The sequence below is a fragment of the Clytia hemisphaerica genome, unplaced genomic scaffold (assembly GCF_902728285.1).
Source record: "Clytia hemisphaerica strain Z4C2 unplaced genomic scaffold, Clytia hemisphaerica genome assembly, whole genome shotgun sequence".
In the NCBI taxonomy this organism is placed as follows: Eukaryota; Metazoa; Cnidaria; class Hydrozoa; order Leptothecata; family Clytiidae; genus Clytia; species Clytia hemisphaerica.
Window position 1 is genome coordinate 39,121 of NW_027103247.1, and position 14,013 is coordinate 53,133.

The 14,013-nt window shown below is 34.8% G+C and overlaps 1 protein-coding gene across 2 annotated transcripts in view; it reads left to right on the forward strand.

Moving 5' to 3' along the window:
- Positions 1–1,123: 1,123 nt before the first annotated feature.
- The window catches only part of LOC136815719 (uncharacterized), a 50,241-nt gene continuing 37,351 nt past the window's right edge, over positions 1,124–14,013 (forward strand). For both annotated transcript variants that reach the window (XM_067072201.1, XM_067072265.1), the window contains exons 1-2: positions 1,124–2,096; positions 12,389–12,425. In XM_067072201.1, the coding sequence (XP_066928302.1) occupies positions 1,133–2,096; positions 12,389–12,425 (1,001 nt within the window). In that variant the 5' untranslated portion in view covers positions 1,124–1,132. The remainder of the gene's footprint in view (positions 2,097–12,388; positions 12,426–14,013) is intronic.

Below are 14,013 nucleotides of genomic sequence, written 5' to 3' on the forward strand. Positions count from 1 at the left end.
AAAAGCCGTAAGGGCCGATCTACACGGCGTGGAGCAATTCTGAAATTAAAATAGGATAATCCTCCACTTGCTAGTGAAGATACAGCTTTCTGTTACATGAAAACATGAAAAAGAAGAAAACAGACGCAAGCTCATTATCCAATAAAACATGAGAGGTTTTTTTCGCGTTGGTGCAATGCAACATGCTCCATCCCACCACCACAAGAAAAAAAGCGCGTGTCTCATGGTTTCTTTTTTGGTTTCATGGGACAAAAAGTGAGCGAAATAACCAACAGACACGCTGATTTTGTCCCTGGGACAATGGAGCAAAATCGATTCGAATAAATTTTGCTCCATTGTCTGAGGGACAATGAGAGAAGCACAAATGTTATTAAAAGAAAAATGGAGTGGAGACGCAAGAAAGCGTTTCAGGTTGGTGGGATGGAGGATGTGGCAATGCACCAACACGAAAAAATCGTGTCCCCAAGCCTTAACTTTAACGTCATCAAAATTGAAATTCTTCTTAATCATAATGACTCTGTTGTAAAAACAATCATTGTCATTAGGGAAGCCATCCAGGATCCTGCAATTCTATCAGCCAGCAAAAACTAAATGACATTTGTAAACTTAAGTTTCTTACCATTTTCCATCGAAAACAATCGAAAACATTGCACTACTCTCCAAAGCCGGAGACCAAAGCAAATGATCTTCCTTGACGAGGGCGCCCTTTTGGATCTATTGTTAACTCGTTTAAAATGGTGGACAGAGTTGCAGAATGATAATGGCGCCCACTGTTTCGAGGGTGGTAACGCCAAAACGCTCAATATGATCAGCCAATAAAAGGCGAGTTTGTTGCTGCGCGAGTTACTTTTACTAGTTATTTTTCTATTGTCTATAGGTGCGAAAAAAGGACTGGGACGGTTTTAGTGGGATAAAGCGAACATAAAACATGCCCGCGCGGCAATTGGCAGCTACAGTCGAAAAGGTGCATTAGCTTAAAACCTTGGCTAAACTTAAATACACGTAACTTTTATCTCTGTTTAAAAAAGTGCTTTACACTAACAAACTAGGGAGAAATTTATTTCTATAACAAGTAAAAACGGGTGACGATTAAAGTTTTCATTATAAATTCTTTTATTCAAAGGTTGTTGCCATGACATTGACGATCGCTGCTCTAATCACCGTCATCCAATTCTGGTTACGACTTGCCACCTTCCTTCATGGACCTCTAAAGTCATTTCTACTTCATGTACTCCATAACCTCTCAAATGACCCTACATACAATGGTCTACCTCAAGACCCTCAAAAACTATATCAAGAACTCTCGACACCTGCCAATCGAAAGAAAATAAATGACTTGAAGAATGGAACGAACGGAAAAAAGAAAGTTTTACAACAAGATCAGGTGGATGCATTACGACCTCCTACTGGAAACGCAACCGACTCTTCTCAATTTGATGTTACACTCATCTGTATTTTGATTATCAATTTTACCAATCTTCCTGCTCCTCTCAAAGGATGGAAAAACAAAAATCCACCTGCAACTGACCTAAGTATCGGTGCATTTGTAATTCGTGCGAGAGAATGGCGAAACTACATTCACCACACGGATCCAGATAAAATCAATCAAGCACAATTTAATCAGAAATGGACTGAAGGAGAACAAATCATCAACAATCTTGGCTTTACTTACGACACAACGCAGCTGAAAACAATGTTATTGGACCTAAAGTACGAGAATGTTGTCAAATCTATGTATTTGTATCTAGAGAGAAAGCAAGACACACTTTCTAAACAACAGATGGCGCTGGAAACGAAACAGACGGCGCTGGATACCAAACAGACGGCCCTGGATTCTAAACATACGACCCTAGCAGACAATCAGGCAGCCCTTGAGAATGAACACAAATCTCTCGACAACCAACAAGCATCATTATCTCAAGATGTTACAGATTTACAAATTTCAACAACTCAAATTGGCAACCTCGCTCAACAGTTATCACTTCATCAAAATCTCAGTTCGGAGGAAATCAAAGCTTTGACCAACAGACTGGAGGAGATTGTCAACATACAGCAAAGCATGCGCAAGAATTTGCCAATGCTGAAATATCATTCAGGTAAGTTAGGTCCGAGTCAGCTTAAATGTTTATAAATTATATTTTTACAAACGAACTAGCTCTTCTTGTCATTGACGAAACATGATTTTACACTAGTCAAAATCTGATCTAATGTAATTTATAATATAACTCTAGCGGGAGTAGGACCCCGGGGGCAGTGGGTTTACCAACTGATGGTATGTGCGGCGAAAAAAATTGGCTTTTAGAATCGCACCCTTACAGTGCAGAAAAAATTCGGTGAAATTCATACCTTTACAGTGCATTTTTTTTCAAATTTTAAACTCTTTTAGAGCAAATATATTTTATTGCAAATATTTGCAATTTTTCCTAGATTTGCTGAAACTTCCAGCCATACAGCGCATTTATCAAAAATCCACCCTTACAGTGCATTTCTGATATTTTGAAAAACATACCCTTAACCGCCGCACATCCCCCCCCCTCGGGAGTAGGACCCATTCCTAATGCATTCGGAGGGCTCATATCTATCACAATTTAAACTTCGGGCGAGAGTTATTTTAGCACTTCGAATTTATTTTATTGAATTATCGTGGGAGGATTTCAGTGGTTTCTAGCCGGTGTTTAAAATATTGCAAGAAATTCCCCTTTCTTTACCTCATGGGAACTAACTTTTGCGTTTTGGGTGCCTATCACTAAAATAAATCCCGTACACAATTTTATAAATCAAAAATAAATCATAAATCAAAAATAAATCAGAAATAAATCAGAAATCAAAAATAAATCAGAAATAAATCAGAAATCAAAAATAAATCAGAAATAAATCAATAAATCAGAAATAAATCAGAAATAAATCAATAAATAAAAAATAAATCATGAATAAATAAAAATAAATAAAAAATCTTTCGAAAAAAAATGGACTTTTCAACTTTTTTTATTTTTTTGACAATGATTTTGAGTATCAGTTCGTTAAAATTTGAAAAAGAATTTCCATAAAATTACACCTATTCATAAATTAGAAATAAATCAAAAATAATTCAAAAATAAATCAAAAATAAATCATAAATCAAAAATAAATCAAAAATAAATCATAGATAAATCATAAATCAAAAATAAATCATAAATCTCGTACACCATTTTTCGAATGATTTGCCCCTCGACATCAGTTAATCAATTACTTGACAGAAATGCAGTCTTTGATTTGCAAGTATCGTGTATACTTTCGGCGATAGCAGTGTGTAATGGGGTCTTTTTTCGTCCTATGTTGACCATGTTAAAATCAATTTACAAAATAACGTCACATTTTCTTTTAATCGGTTTGGAAGAAGATCGCGTCGGAAAAAGAGCATTGAAAAATTTGTCCCAAGTTTCAAGTTGTTGGTAGGTGTTCAGTCTCTCCATTGCAATTTCTAAGTCCGATGCATTACGGAAGCTTTCTTTTAGTTGAAAATCATAAGACTGGCATTCAGACTTTATTTTTTCTACGCACACTTTGACGGGAGCCGTTGTAAGAATAGCCTCAATAACATCCGAAGTTTGGACGGTTGATAAATTGATGATTTTCTATTATCTGTCGGATACATGAACGCCAATTGGTCCTCGAAATGGTTGATAAGGAGGGATTTCACCATTCGATTGGTGACGTGATAATCTGAAGGGAGAAAATACAATTATGTTTCAAAACATTCTTTTTTTTTTCTTTTTTTTTTTTTTTTTTTCTTTATTGAAACATAAACACAGGGTACATTACGAACATATAATACAAAATACTACTAAACATTAATATAGTCCCTCCCTCCGCTAGAAACTTGAGTTATATCGCCAGAGGTATTAGACTATGAAGAAAGGAAAAAGTAAAACAAGGTGTGACGTGGAGAGAGCTATGGTTGTAGTAGACTAAAATAACGCACCACTGAACCTTCCAGATTCATGGATATATTCAACGACAGAAAGAATTATAGTTTGATTTAAAATTAAAGTCAAGCTTTCATCACCGTATAATAAAAACCGACAAAAATAAGAAGGGTTTAGTGGGAGGAAAACAATATGTAAGTCTTGTAGTTTGTCGAATAGAGATTGTCTCGCATGGGAATATATAGAGCAGTGCAGAAAAAAGTGCTGAGTATTTTCAACTGAGTTAGTTCGACAACCACAAAAAGGGTCTAAAGTATCACGAAAACCATGCCTAAATTTGTGCTCGTTCAGATGACTGAACCCTACCCGAAGTCGATTTAGAAAGACTACACCTTGATTGTCAAAAACATTCTTTTAAACCATGTTCGCATGCTACGGTTCCGTTCTACTCCGAAACCAAATGAAGCTGCTTTATTGGTTGAAATTAACATAACCGTTGAATAAACCAATAAGGCGACTTCATTTGGTTCATTTGGAAAATTACCAATATGGACCAAAGGAAAACAACATCTCTCAAATTATTTCCATTTAACCTTTGTAATGCAAATTTACTATCCTCTACAGTGTGTTCCGCAAAAAAATTTAAAAAAAATAAAATAAATAAAAAGATAATTCTGTAGAAGAAATTACTGAACCAATAACTTTAATTTTCAGTATAGCTGAAAGTATGGCTACTCAGCTCCATGTGCTTGAAAATATAATTCAGAAAGTTTTTTAGTTCAAGATATATCGAGTCTTCTGTACACAAGGGTGCAACTTTTCAACATCGAAGATGAATTCAGTTATTCCAAAATAAGCTAACTTGTAACAAACCTTAATTTGGAAAAGGTAGAAATTTTCATAAAAGTCAATTTTGTATCCAGCAAAAAGAAAAATTATTATTCTTTCCATTGCTGAAAGATTTATATTCAACCAGCTTTTCATTGACGAGAAATTTGACTTGGAAGGTGTATAGGTTTGACCATTAAAATGGCATATTTCATCAAAATGACGTAAAAGAGAGCTGTCAATCAAAAGTTAATTAGCTTTTTTGGTTTGAAAACTTTCTATCTCGACTTGTGTTAATCTCCGACTTGGTGTGCTTGAAGTTTCATATCTCTAAAACTAAGACTTTTTTCACAATGAAATTATCACCGTAGAACGCTGAATATATGTGCCTTGAGCTTATCTAAAAGTAAATTGGTTAAGCTTAACGTTTTTTCATAATTCGATTTTACTTTTTGAGTATACTTTTTTGCGGAACACACTGTATATAAAGCTACAAGGTTCTTTGTTCAAAGAATATAATTTACTGTCCTTTGAAGTTGTTTAGAATAGGAATGAATGTGTTAGACTTTTCGTTCCCAGTGGTTCCCTCCTTCCTGTAACTGCCGCTAGTTTTAGTATATTTTATGACCCAATTACGATGTGAATAATTAGATGTCTCGTGTGTATAGTTAATCGTTATATGTTGTAATGTCTTGGGATATCCCGTTTTGAATAAATCGTTCTGCTTCGGTTGTGAATGTCAATGTATGTTAAAGACTTAAAGTGCTGTCTTGTAAAGAAGTGTTTGTGGAAAGTGTTTTCAGTAAGTAAATTTTTTTAACATATTGTTTCTTGTAAATATTTCCTATGTCCATGGATTTATTATAGAACTCTGGATAAACATCAAATAAAACGGTGGAGAGCGAACTATTGTATTTCCATTGTTTCAGAAAACAATTGATGTTCTAGCTTTGTCCGCAAAGGACAACTGTCATGGCAGCTCGAAGGTCCCTGATTTTGAAAAATGATTAATAATCCCATTTCTAAAAAGTCCTGTAACTTCTTGTTTTTGTATATTTACCGGATGCAACTTTGAAAATGAAAGCAAGAAAGCTTAACGAATACATTTATGAAATTAAGGCGGTGGTTACACGTAGCCGGGGTGAAATTCACCCCGGGGTGAAATAAAAACATATTTCACCCCGGGGTGAAATTCACTCCGGTCTATAAAGAAAACACTGTTTCTGTATACACGTATTTAGGCGGGGTGAAATCGTTTTTAGGCGGGTTGAACTCACCCCGGGGTTGATTTCACCCCGGTCCTGAGGACCGGAGTGAAATTTTTTTTGAGGATTTTTTTTGCAACTTTTTGCAGATTTTTACATGTATACACAATTTCTTTTTCACCCCGGTTTGAATCTAAAAGTTATGCATGATTAAAGGCTGTTCACGATAAGTGTGCACTCTCTTTTCTTTTACCTATATAGTTTTTGAAGGAATTCTTCAATCTTTACAAATTTGGTATCATTGGAAAGATATTAGTGAGTGGAAAAATTTGAATTAAGAAATCTTTAAAAGCATTCTAAAAATGAAGATGACAATGAAGAAGAAAAAAATGAAGATCTTGTAGAAAAGTGCTATAACTATCATTTTCACTGAAGTGAATCCTTGATCATCGAACGTCATAACTGTGAAAAATTTTCTCAAAAATAATCATTCAGTCAAAAGATATCAAACAAAGTTATAAGCTGATTGACGTCTAAAAACGTTGTTTTCTGCTGTTTTCTGATGTTTTTTGAGGTCGATCACTTATTAACTTTGCATCATAACTTTATATTGAATAAATATTTTAGTGAAATTTTTTCACAGTGATGACCTCCTAAGATCAAAGAATCTCTCCAGTGAATATGAAAGTTATAGCAATTTTTTACAAGATCTTCATTGTTTTCTTCTTTATTTTCATCTTCAGTTTTAGAATTTTTTTATAGATTTTTTTATTTCAAATTGTTCCACTCACTAATATCTTTCCAATGATACCAAATTTATAAAGATTGAAGAATTCCTTCAAAAGTTATAGGTAAAAGAAAAAAAGAGTGCACACTTATCGTGAACAGACTTTACATTTTCACGCCGGGGTGAAAATAATTTAAAATTTTCACCCCGGACTGAAAAAAAGGGTTTTCACCCCGCCTTTCGCCGACGTGTATCCCAAAATGATTTTCACCCCGGGGTGAATTATTTTTCCATTCCACCCCGGGGTGAATTTCACCCCGGCTACGTGTAACCACCGCCTAAATGTGAAAAAAACTTCATCAAACAAGAAAAATTGAGTAAAAAGCCTAGAATGACGCTGAAAATAAGGTTGGCAATATCTTTCCAAGTTTTTCCTGGGAAGAGCTAGGATTGATATATGTTAGACTGGAGTATCTTGGCTTCATAGTGATATGAAAATCTTTTAGAGGCACGCGGTGGCACGGTGGTTTTGGCGAGGTGGAAGTTTGAAATTTTCTGGTGTCAACATTCATTTTCTTATACATAGCATGTTTGTCGCATCTTTCTCACAACTTGAAACGTCATAACGACATATCATTAGCAATCAATTTGATGCATTTGACTCTCTTGAGGGATCTTTAAGTCTCATTTGGGAATTGTATAGCTGTGTTTTGATGAAAAATGCAATAAAAAAATTTACGAAAAGTTATTAGTGAATGGAGGAGGGTGAATAATAATGTCATCACTGCGGACAAGGCTAGAACATGAGAAATCGATGAAAAACCAGCTCATTGTGTATCCAGAGTTCTATGATAAATCCATGCTATGTCTGATTCACTTATTGTGTTATTTTTAGCCGTTATTTCATGAGATGAAAGACGCGTAGAAGCCAATCCACGTAACGGGCGTCCTTTAATAAGTTTCGAGGTCTCCAGTGACACTTTCACCATTAAATGATTTTTTGTAGCATTTTAATTGCATTTCTCATCAAAATACACTTATCCAATTCCTAAATGAAACTTTAAGTTCTCTTCCGAGATTCAAACTCATCTAGTTAATTACTAATTATACGTCGTTACGTTTTAAATTTCGAGAAAGATGAAAAAACATGCTATGTATAAGAAATTGAATATTGACACCAGAAATGTTTAAACTTCATCCTCAAAAAAGCCACCGTGCCACCACGTGCCACCAAAAGATTTTCACACTACAGTGGAGCTATGAGACTGACGTCTAATATATATCAATCTCAGCTCTTCTCGCAAAAATATTGGAAAGATATTCGCAATTCAAAATTTTGTGTCATTATAAGCATTTTGTTTGATTTTACTCGTCTGATGATGTTTTTCTCACACCAGATTTCATAAATGTATTCGCTTGGTATTCTAGCATTTATTTTCAATCTTTTAGCCAGCAAAATTACGATCAGAAAAAGTTGAGAACTTTTTAGAAATAAGAGTATTAATCATTTTTCAAAATCAGAGTCCTTCGAGCCGCCATGACAGTTGTCCTTTGCGGACAAAGCCTGTTCATCGATTGTTTTCTGAAACAATAGAAGACAATACTCCGCACTCCACCGTTTCATTCGATGTTTATCCAGAGTCTCTATAATAAATTCATGATGAAACAGTGGCGTTATCTTATTTTAAAAGATCTGATTTTCGTAGAATTAATTTTTGCGATATGAAAATGAGAGAATGTCGCCGAAAATGGGTGTTTATGTGAAGTACAAAATTCATAAGGAAAAATTAGTTGCAGAAAACATAAAATATTACCTTGAGCATGTTTCTTAGTCTCTAAATATTTCTGGAACTGGTCTCTGCAGATTGCTAGCGCACAAGCTTTGTTCTGAATATCGATTGTAACCACAAACTCCTTGAACAATCCGCACAAGCTTTATTTCTTGGAATCGGCTCAATTTTTCTCAAATAATTTCCCATACAGTTTTTAAAGTATATAATATCATTTGCAAAAACAACCTTTATACTTTCCAGGAGACTGCATCGGTGTACACTTCATCTTTATTATTATCTTTATATATTTAATGGCGGAGAGAAAGGAATGTGTCTGCTTCACAAATTATGCACCTTGTACGCTGACAATCCTTAGTTTTAAGTTTATTACAAATAATGCAGGGTTTCGAATCTTTATCGACTTTTGGTGTGGCGATAGTCGGGTCTATTTTCAATTGTTTACTGCTACGTTTTCATCATTTTCTAGTTCACGCTTTTTTCTGGGATCTGTCTGCCTGATTCTTATATTTTGAATAACAAGGTCTTAAACGGTATTTTGTTTCTTTCTGATCCATTACCCCATAAAACAGATCGTCATTCAAAGAGTTTGAACATTCTAAGAAAGTTTGAATTCCAGTTGGTGTACTTGTGAGTTTTGTATTCCCTTGATTAGTTTTCTTTTGGCAAATGATACATTTATTTAAATCTTTCTTAGGTTTGTTTTCCACTACTAATTGTAAACTACCATGATCCATTGCCATGTTAAACTCGCAGTGCTCATTTCAACTTACCATGTCTTAATTCAACTTTCCATCTTTCTTGCAAAACTAGTTAACAAAAAATTCAAATTCCTCTTCAGCGTAAAGAGACGTTTCCATTCATTAAGAAAAAGAAAATTTTAGATAAAAAGATCAATGGTTCAATTATGATTCAAATAAATGATTCAATTATCGTGAAATAAATAGAAACAAAAAAAATGTTAAGAAAAAGGTGTTAATCTATAATATCTACTCTTTTGAGTCATTAATGACGTTTCTTTATATGAATACACTTTATAAGAATGTCCATGATGAAAGTGGCCAAAACATTAAGAATATGGTAAGAATATCACCATCATGGAATTTAGCAACTGAACCTAAGAATGCCATTTTTAATGCATTTTAACCTGTAGATTGTCAATTTCGATCTTAATTTAAGAATACCGTGAGAATATTTTTGGATGATTTTCGCCAAAAAGTTAAAAATATCCATGATTAAATGAAAACACACCTTTCTTATAAAAAAAAGCGTGTACGAGTAGATAATGCTATATAAATTACCCTTCCACATTCAAACGTTAATAACTTTTGAGGACTTGATTTTTAATTTTTTACGCCCAAAAGGGCGTTCCCAGGGTTGGTGCTACCAAAAAACTTTTTAGAAACTTAAGACCATACATAACACGAATCAAAAGATTCCAACTGTACGCAGTGGTTTGCATACGAAAGTTTCCCCAGCGCCTGGAATTTTTTTTTTGCGTTCGGGTCGAGCGAGCTCGGCATGACTTGATCTTTCCACCGTGTTCGATCTCTCATGAGCACTGGGAGGTCTTCTTTCAAGCAGCCAAGGTCTTCACAGAGTTGGTCAAGATACGTCTTTGCTGGTTTACCGCGTGTTTTGAAACCGTGATTTGGTTGCCAAAGGACAAGCTCGCTAGCCAGCTCATCTTTGCTCCTAAAACAATGTCCAGCAAACCTGAGACGTCTGTCCTTCAATGTTTGGCTTATTGGTGGAAGATCTCCGTGGAGTAATCTCTTGGTTGGATGTTCTCTTCATGAAATATTCAGAACTGGCCGAAGCATTCTTGTGTACGTGCCATCCAGCATTTTCTCGAGGGTTTTAGTTAGGGTCCACGAGGTAGCTCCATATAGAAGAACTGACTGTAGCTCTGAATAAATTCCTTTTTAATTTTGCTGATAGGTTAGATTTCCATATTTTGTCCAGTTTGTCGAGGGCTGACCAGGCTTTTGCTAGTCTGATTTGTTACTTGTTAGGAAATGTTACTGCCAAGGTAGGTAAATTCTTGAACAGCTTGGATGTTTTGGTTTGTTCGGGATTTTATTGAACCTGAATGGACAGTTGCATCATTGAGAAGGTCAGAGGTGATGCATAGATCGTCGGCATAATCAGCATCAGTAATCATATCGGGGGGGATGTCTACGGCTTGTCTGTTGTTTTAGAGTAAAACCAAGATTCGTATTATCTTTGGTTGCTTTCCTCATTATATAATGAAGGCAAATTACAAAGAGGTATGGTGCAAGCGTGTCACCTTGCAATACTCCTTTGGTTATATTAAAAAAATCAGTGTCACCGTCTGGAGATCTGACCATGGATTTTGTATTCTCATAGAGCATCATTATTTCTGAAACTGTTTCTTCAGGTTTGCCATATGAGAGTAAGATCTGTTTCATTTTGGTTCTATTTATAGAATCGAATGCTTTTTGCTCCTTCGATTGATCTACGATCTGTTGATCTGTTTTGTCGGAAGCCATTTTGGTTTTTTCGCAATAATGGATCAATGTGTGGTCGAAGCCTATTCAGTGGTATGGTATTGTAAATTTTAACTGCTATTGATGTGAGGATGATTCCTCGATAGTTGAACGCAACACCAAGGTCTCCTTTTTTGGAAAAAGGAAGAATGCATCCTTCTCTCCATTTGTCAATTGGCTGGCCTTGAGGTACAAAGTGATAACAGGATATCATTGAAGTTTCTTAGCTTCCAGATTTCAGCGAGTATGTTGTCTAAGCCACATGCTTTCTAGAGTTTTATACTTTTTAAAACAATGTCCAATTCTTCAATGGTGAAATCACCTTTAATTATTGGTAATTCGTGTGAGATAATGTTTATGGTAGATTCGTCAGTGTCTGTTGTCCCGCTTAGAAGTGTCTCATAGTGAGTTTTCCATAATTTTAGAATTTCTTCATCATTTAGGGCTTTAAGTTTGGAGTTATTGAATGATTTTCGGCCTGTTATCTCATTGATTATTTTCCAGGCTTCAGAAGATTAGTTAATGGATTTTGATGCAATGTCATCAATTTTCTGGTTTAGATAATTTGCTTGTTCCGATTTGTATGTATTTCCAGCGCCTGGAGTAGTAGTAAAATGTAAACATTGCTCGAACCACGTGTCATTAAAGAGAACAATTAAAATCACGTGTCCAAAACAAACTTGTAAAACAATTGAACAATGTCCCTTTAAGAGTAGCAATTAGTTGCAATTGCGTCTAATAAGTTTATTGAATTTTCGATAGTCTGCGGCTGGGTCAGAAGTTATATTTTTTACGCGGCCGGTTTCTGGAAACACTACACTTTTATATTTTCGCCTTTTTTCCACGAAAAAAGTGTTAAGGACCTTCTTAGGATTTAGCTAGAGAACAAAATAGAACACATCAATAAGTTTTTGACTACCTTTAGGGAAATAATTTTCGCGGTAATTAGTTTTCGCAGATTTCACTATTTTGTTTGAATTTTCCGCGGTTGGTCAAATTTTGTAATATTTTGAAAGTGATATCAGAAAAGTTTTTGTTGAATTTTCGTTCGATAATATTTTGAAACAGTAAAATTGTTAGTAAGGTAAAGTAAAATAAACATCTAAAATAGATCAAAGCATTTTTTTCAATTTTTCAATTTTGAAAGCATTTTCTTAAATTCTTCGCGGGAATTAATTTTTCAGTTTTGAGCTCGAAAACGTTTTCGCGAGTTTAAAAAGCGAACATTAGTTCCTGCCTGCGAAAATCAGTTCTCTATATCCCTGTATCTTTATTTCAGATGTTCTTAATAGACATCCCTACTATCATCGGGACTTATATCAAAATTTCTTGAATTTTGTTTCCTAGAAGATCTGAAAGTCAATAACATTTCATATGGAGAGATATTACAAATTAGTAACGACGCTTTACTTTCTTAATTTAGAACCCAGCCAAACCCTCCGCCCAAGCAAGAATCTCAGGTAGGTTTAACCTTATGTTGTTTAAAAACTCAAATTGATAAATTTTTGTCTGAAAATGAAAAGGACTCTTTTCAACTAAGATTATCTAACATTTTTCAAGCCACTATGTTTTGTTCACAAGTTGACTTATTAGTAACAGTAAGAAAATCTGAAGAAAAAATATACAATACATTTTATGATAAAGCCCGGGGGGGGCACTACATTACTAAACGGCGACATGTGCCGCCAAAAAAATGGCTTTAAAAATCGAGCACTAAAAGTGCAGCCCTTGAGAAGTGTAAAGGTTCCTCTAAAATGTATTTTACCGAACGTTTCTCACCCTTATAATGTAGTTTCATTTCATATCTTGTTGTATTTGAGCCTCTTAAAAATGAGCATGAGATGTTGACACAATGTTAAAAAGATATCAAAATGGGTGTGAATTAAAACTATAAAAATACAACAAATTTTTACAGTCAGACTTGCATTTCAGCGGTCCCCAAACACACCTTTACAGTGTATCCAGCTAAAAGAAGACCTTTTGCAGTGCACTCTATCAAAAGTACACCCTTACAGTGCATTGCGAGGGTGTCGAAAAACCTACCCGTAAGGGCGGCACATGTCGTTGGTCGGACCATATGATAACTAGGATAAAAAGTCTAGTTCTTTCTGGTTCTTTGAGTACTATAAATATCAGCTATCTGACTTCAAATTCACATTAGGCGAGACCAATTTGATTAGTTGTTTTACGGGCCCGACCGACCCTGAAATCTCAAAATAAATAAAAATCGAAATAAAAATAAAATAGATTTTAGTAGTACATTTTTGTTTTCATTGCTTAACAAATTGCCAAATTGCAAAATTTTGGTAGTTTTTCCAAGGTTCTGAGAATTTTATATTCGATTTTTCATTTTATCCAAGAATTCAAGCTTTTTGTGTCTTTTTATTTTCTATTTCACATTTTTGTCAAGATGTAGTAGTTTTTGCTGCCTTTTGAGGTGATTTTACCGGGTCAAATTTTAGTTTTATTTTTATTTTTTCGCCCACCGACCGACCCTATTTTTGGGGTAGCTTAGCCCGTAAAACAACAAATTAAAGGGACATAAAAGTAGTAAAATGTAAACATTGCACGAACCACGTGTCATTAAAGAGAACAATTAAAATCACGTGTCCAAAACAAACTTGTAAAACAATTAAACAATCAAAATTAGCCATATTTGGTTTGATTTTTTATTTTGACATGTGACATTTGTTTTGATTTTGTATCCGCTGCATACAGTTTGTTTACAAATTTGACAAGTACTGTTATGTCCCTTTAAATTGGTCTCGCCTTATAGGAAGTCAGAAGATTATTAAAACAAAGAATCCTTTAGAAAAGAAAGTTAAAAGAAAAATAAACTCTTTACTTCCTTATAAAATGATTAAATTCTGGGGGTACTACCCCTGCTGACCGACGGAGGTGTGCAAAATGGACACTACGTGGGACTCGGTTTTTGAAAAAAGTTTTCGCGAAGATTTCCATAACCCCCAAAAAAGGTACCCTATGGGGGATCGATTTTTATATCTTGCTGTTCTTGCGACCCTACCCTACCCTACCTGGGATTTATGG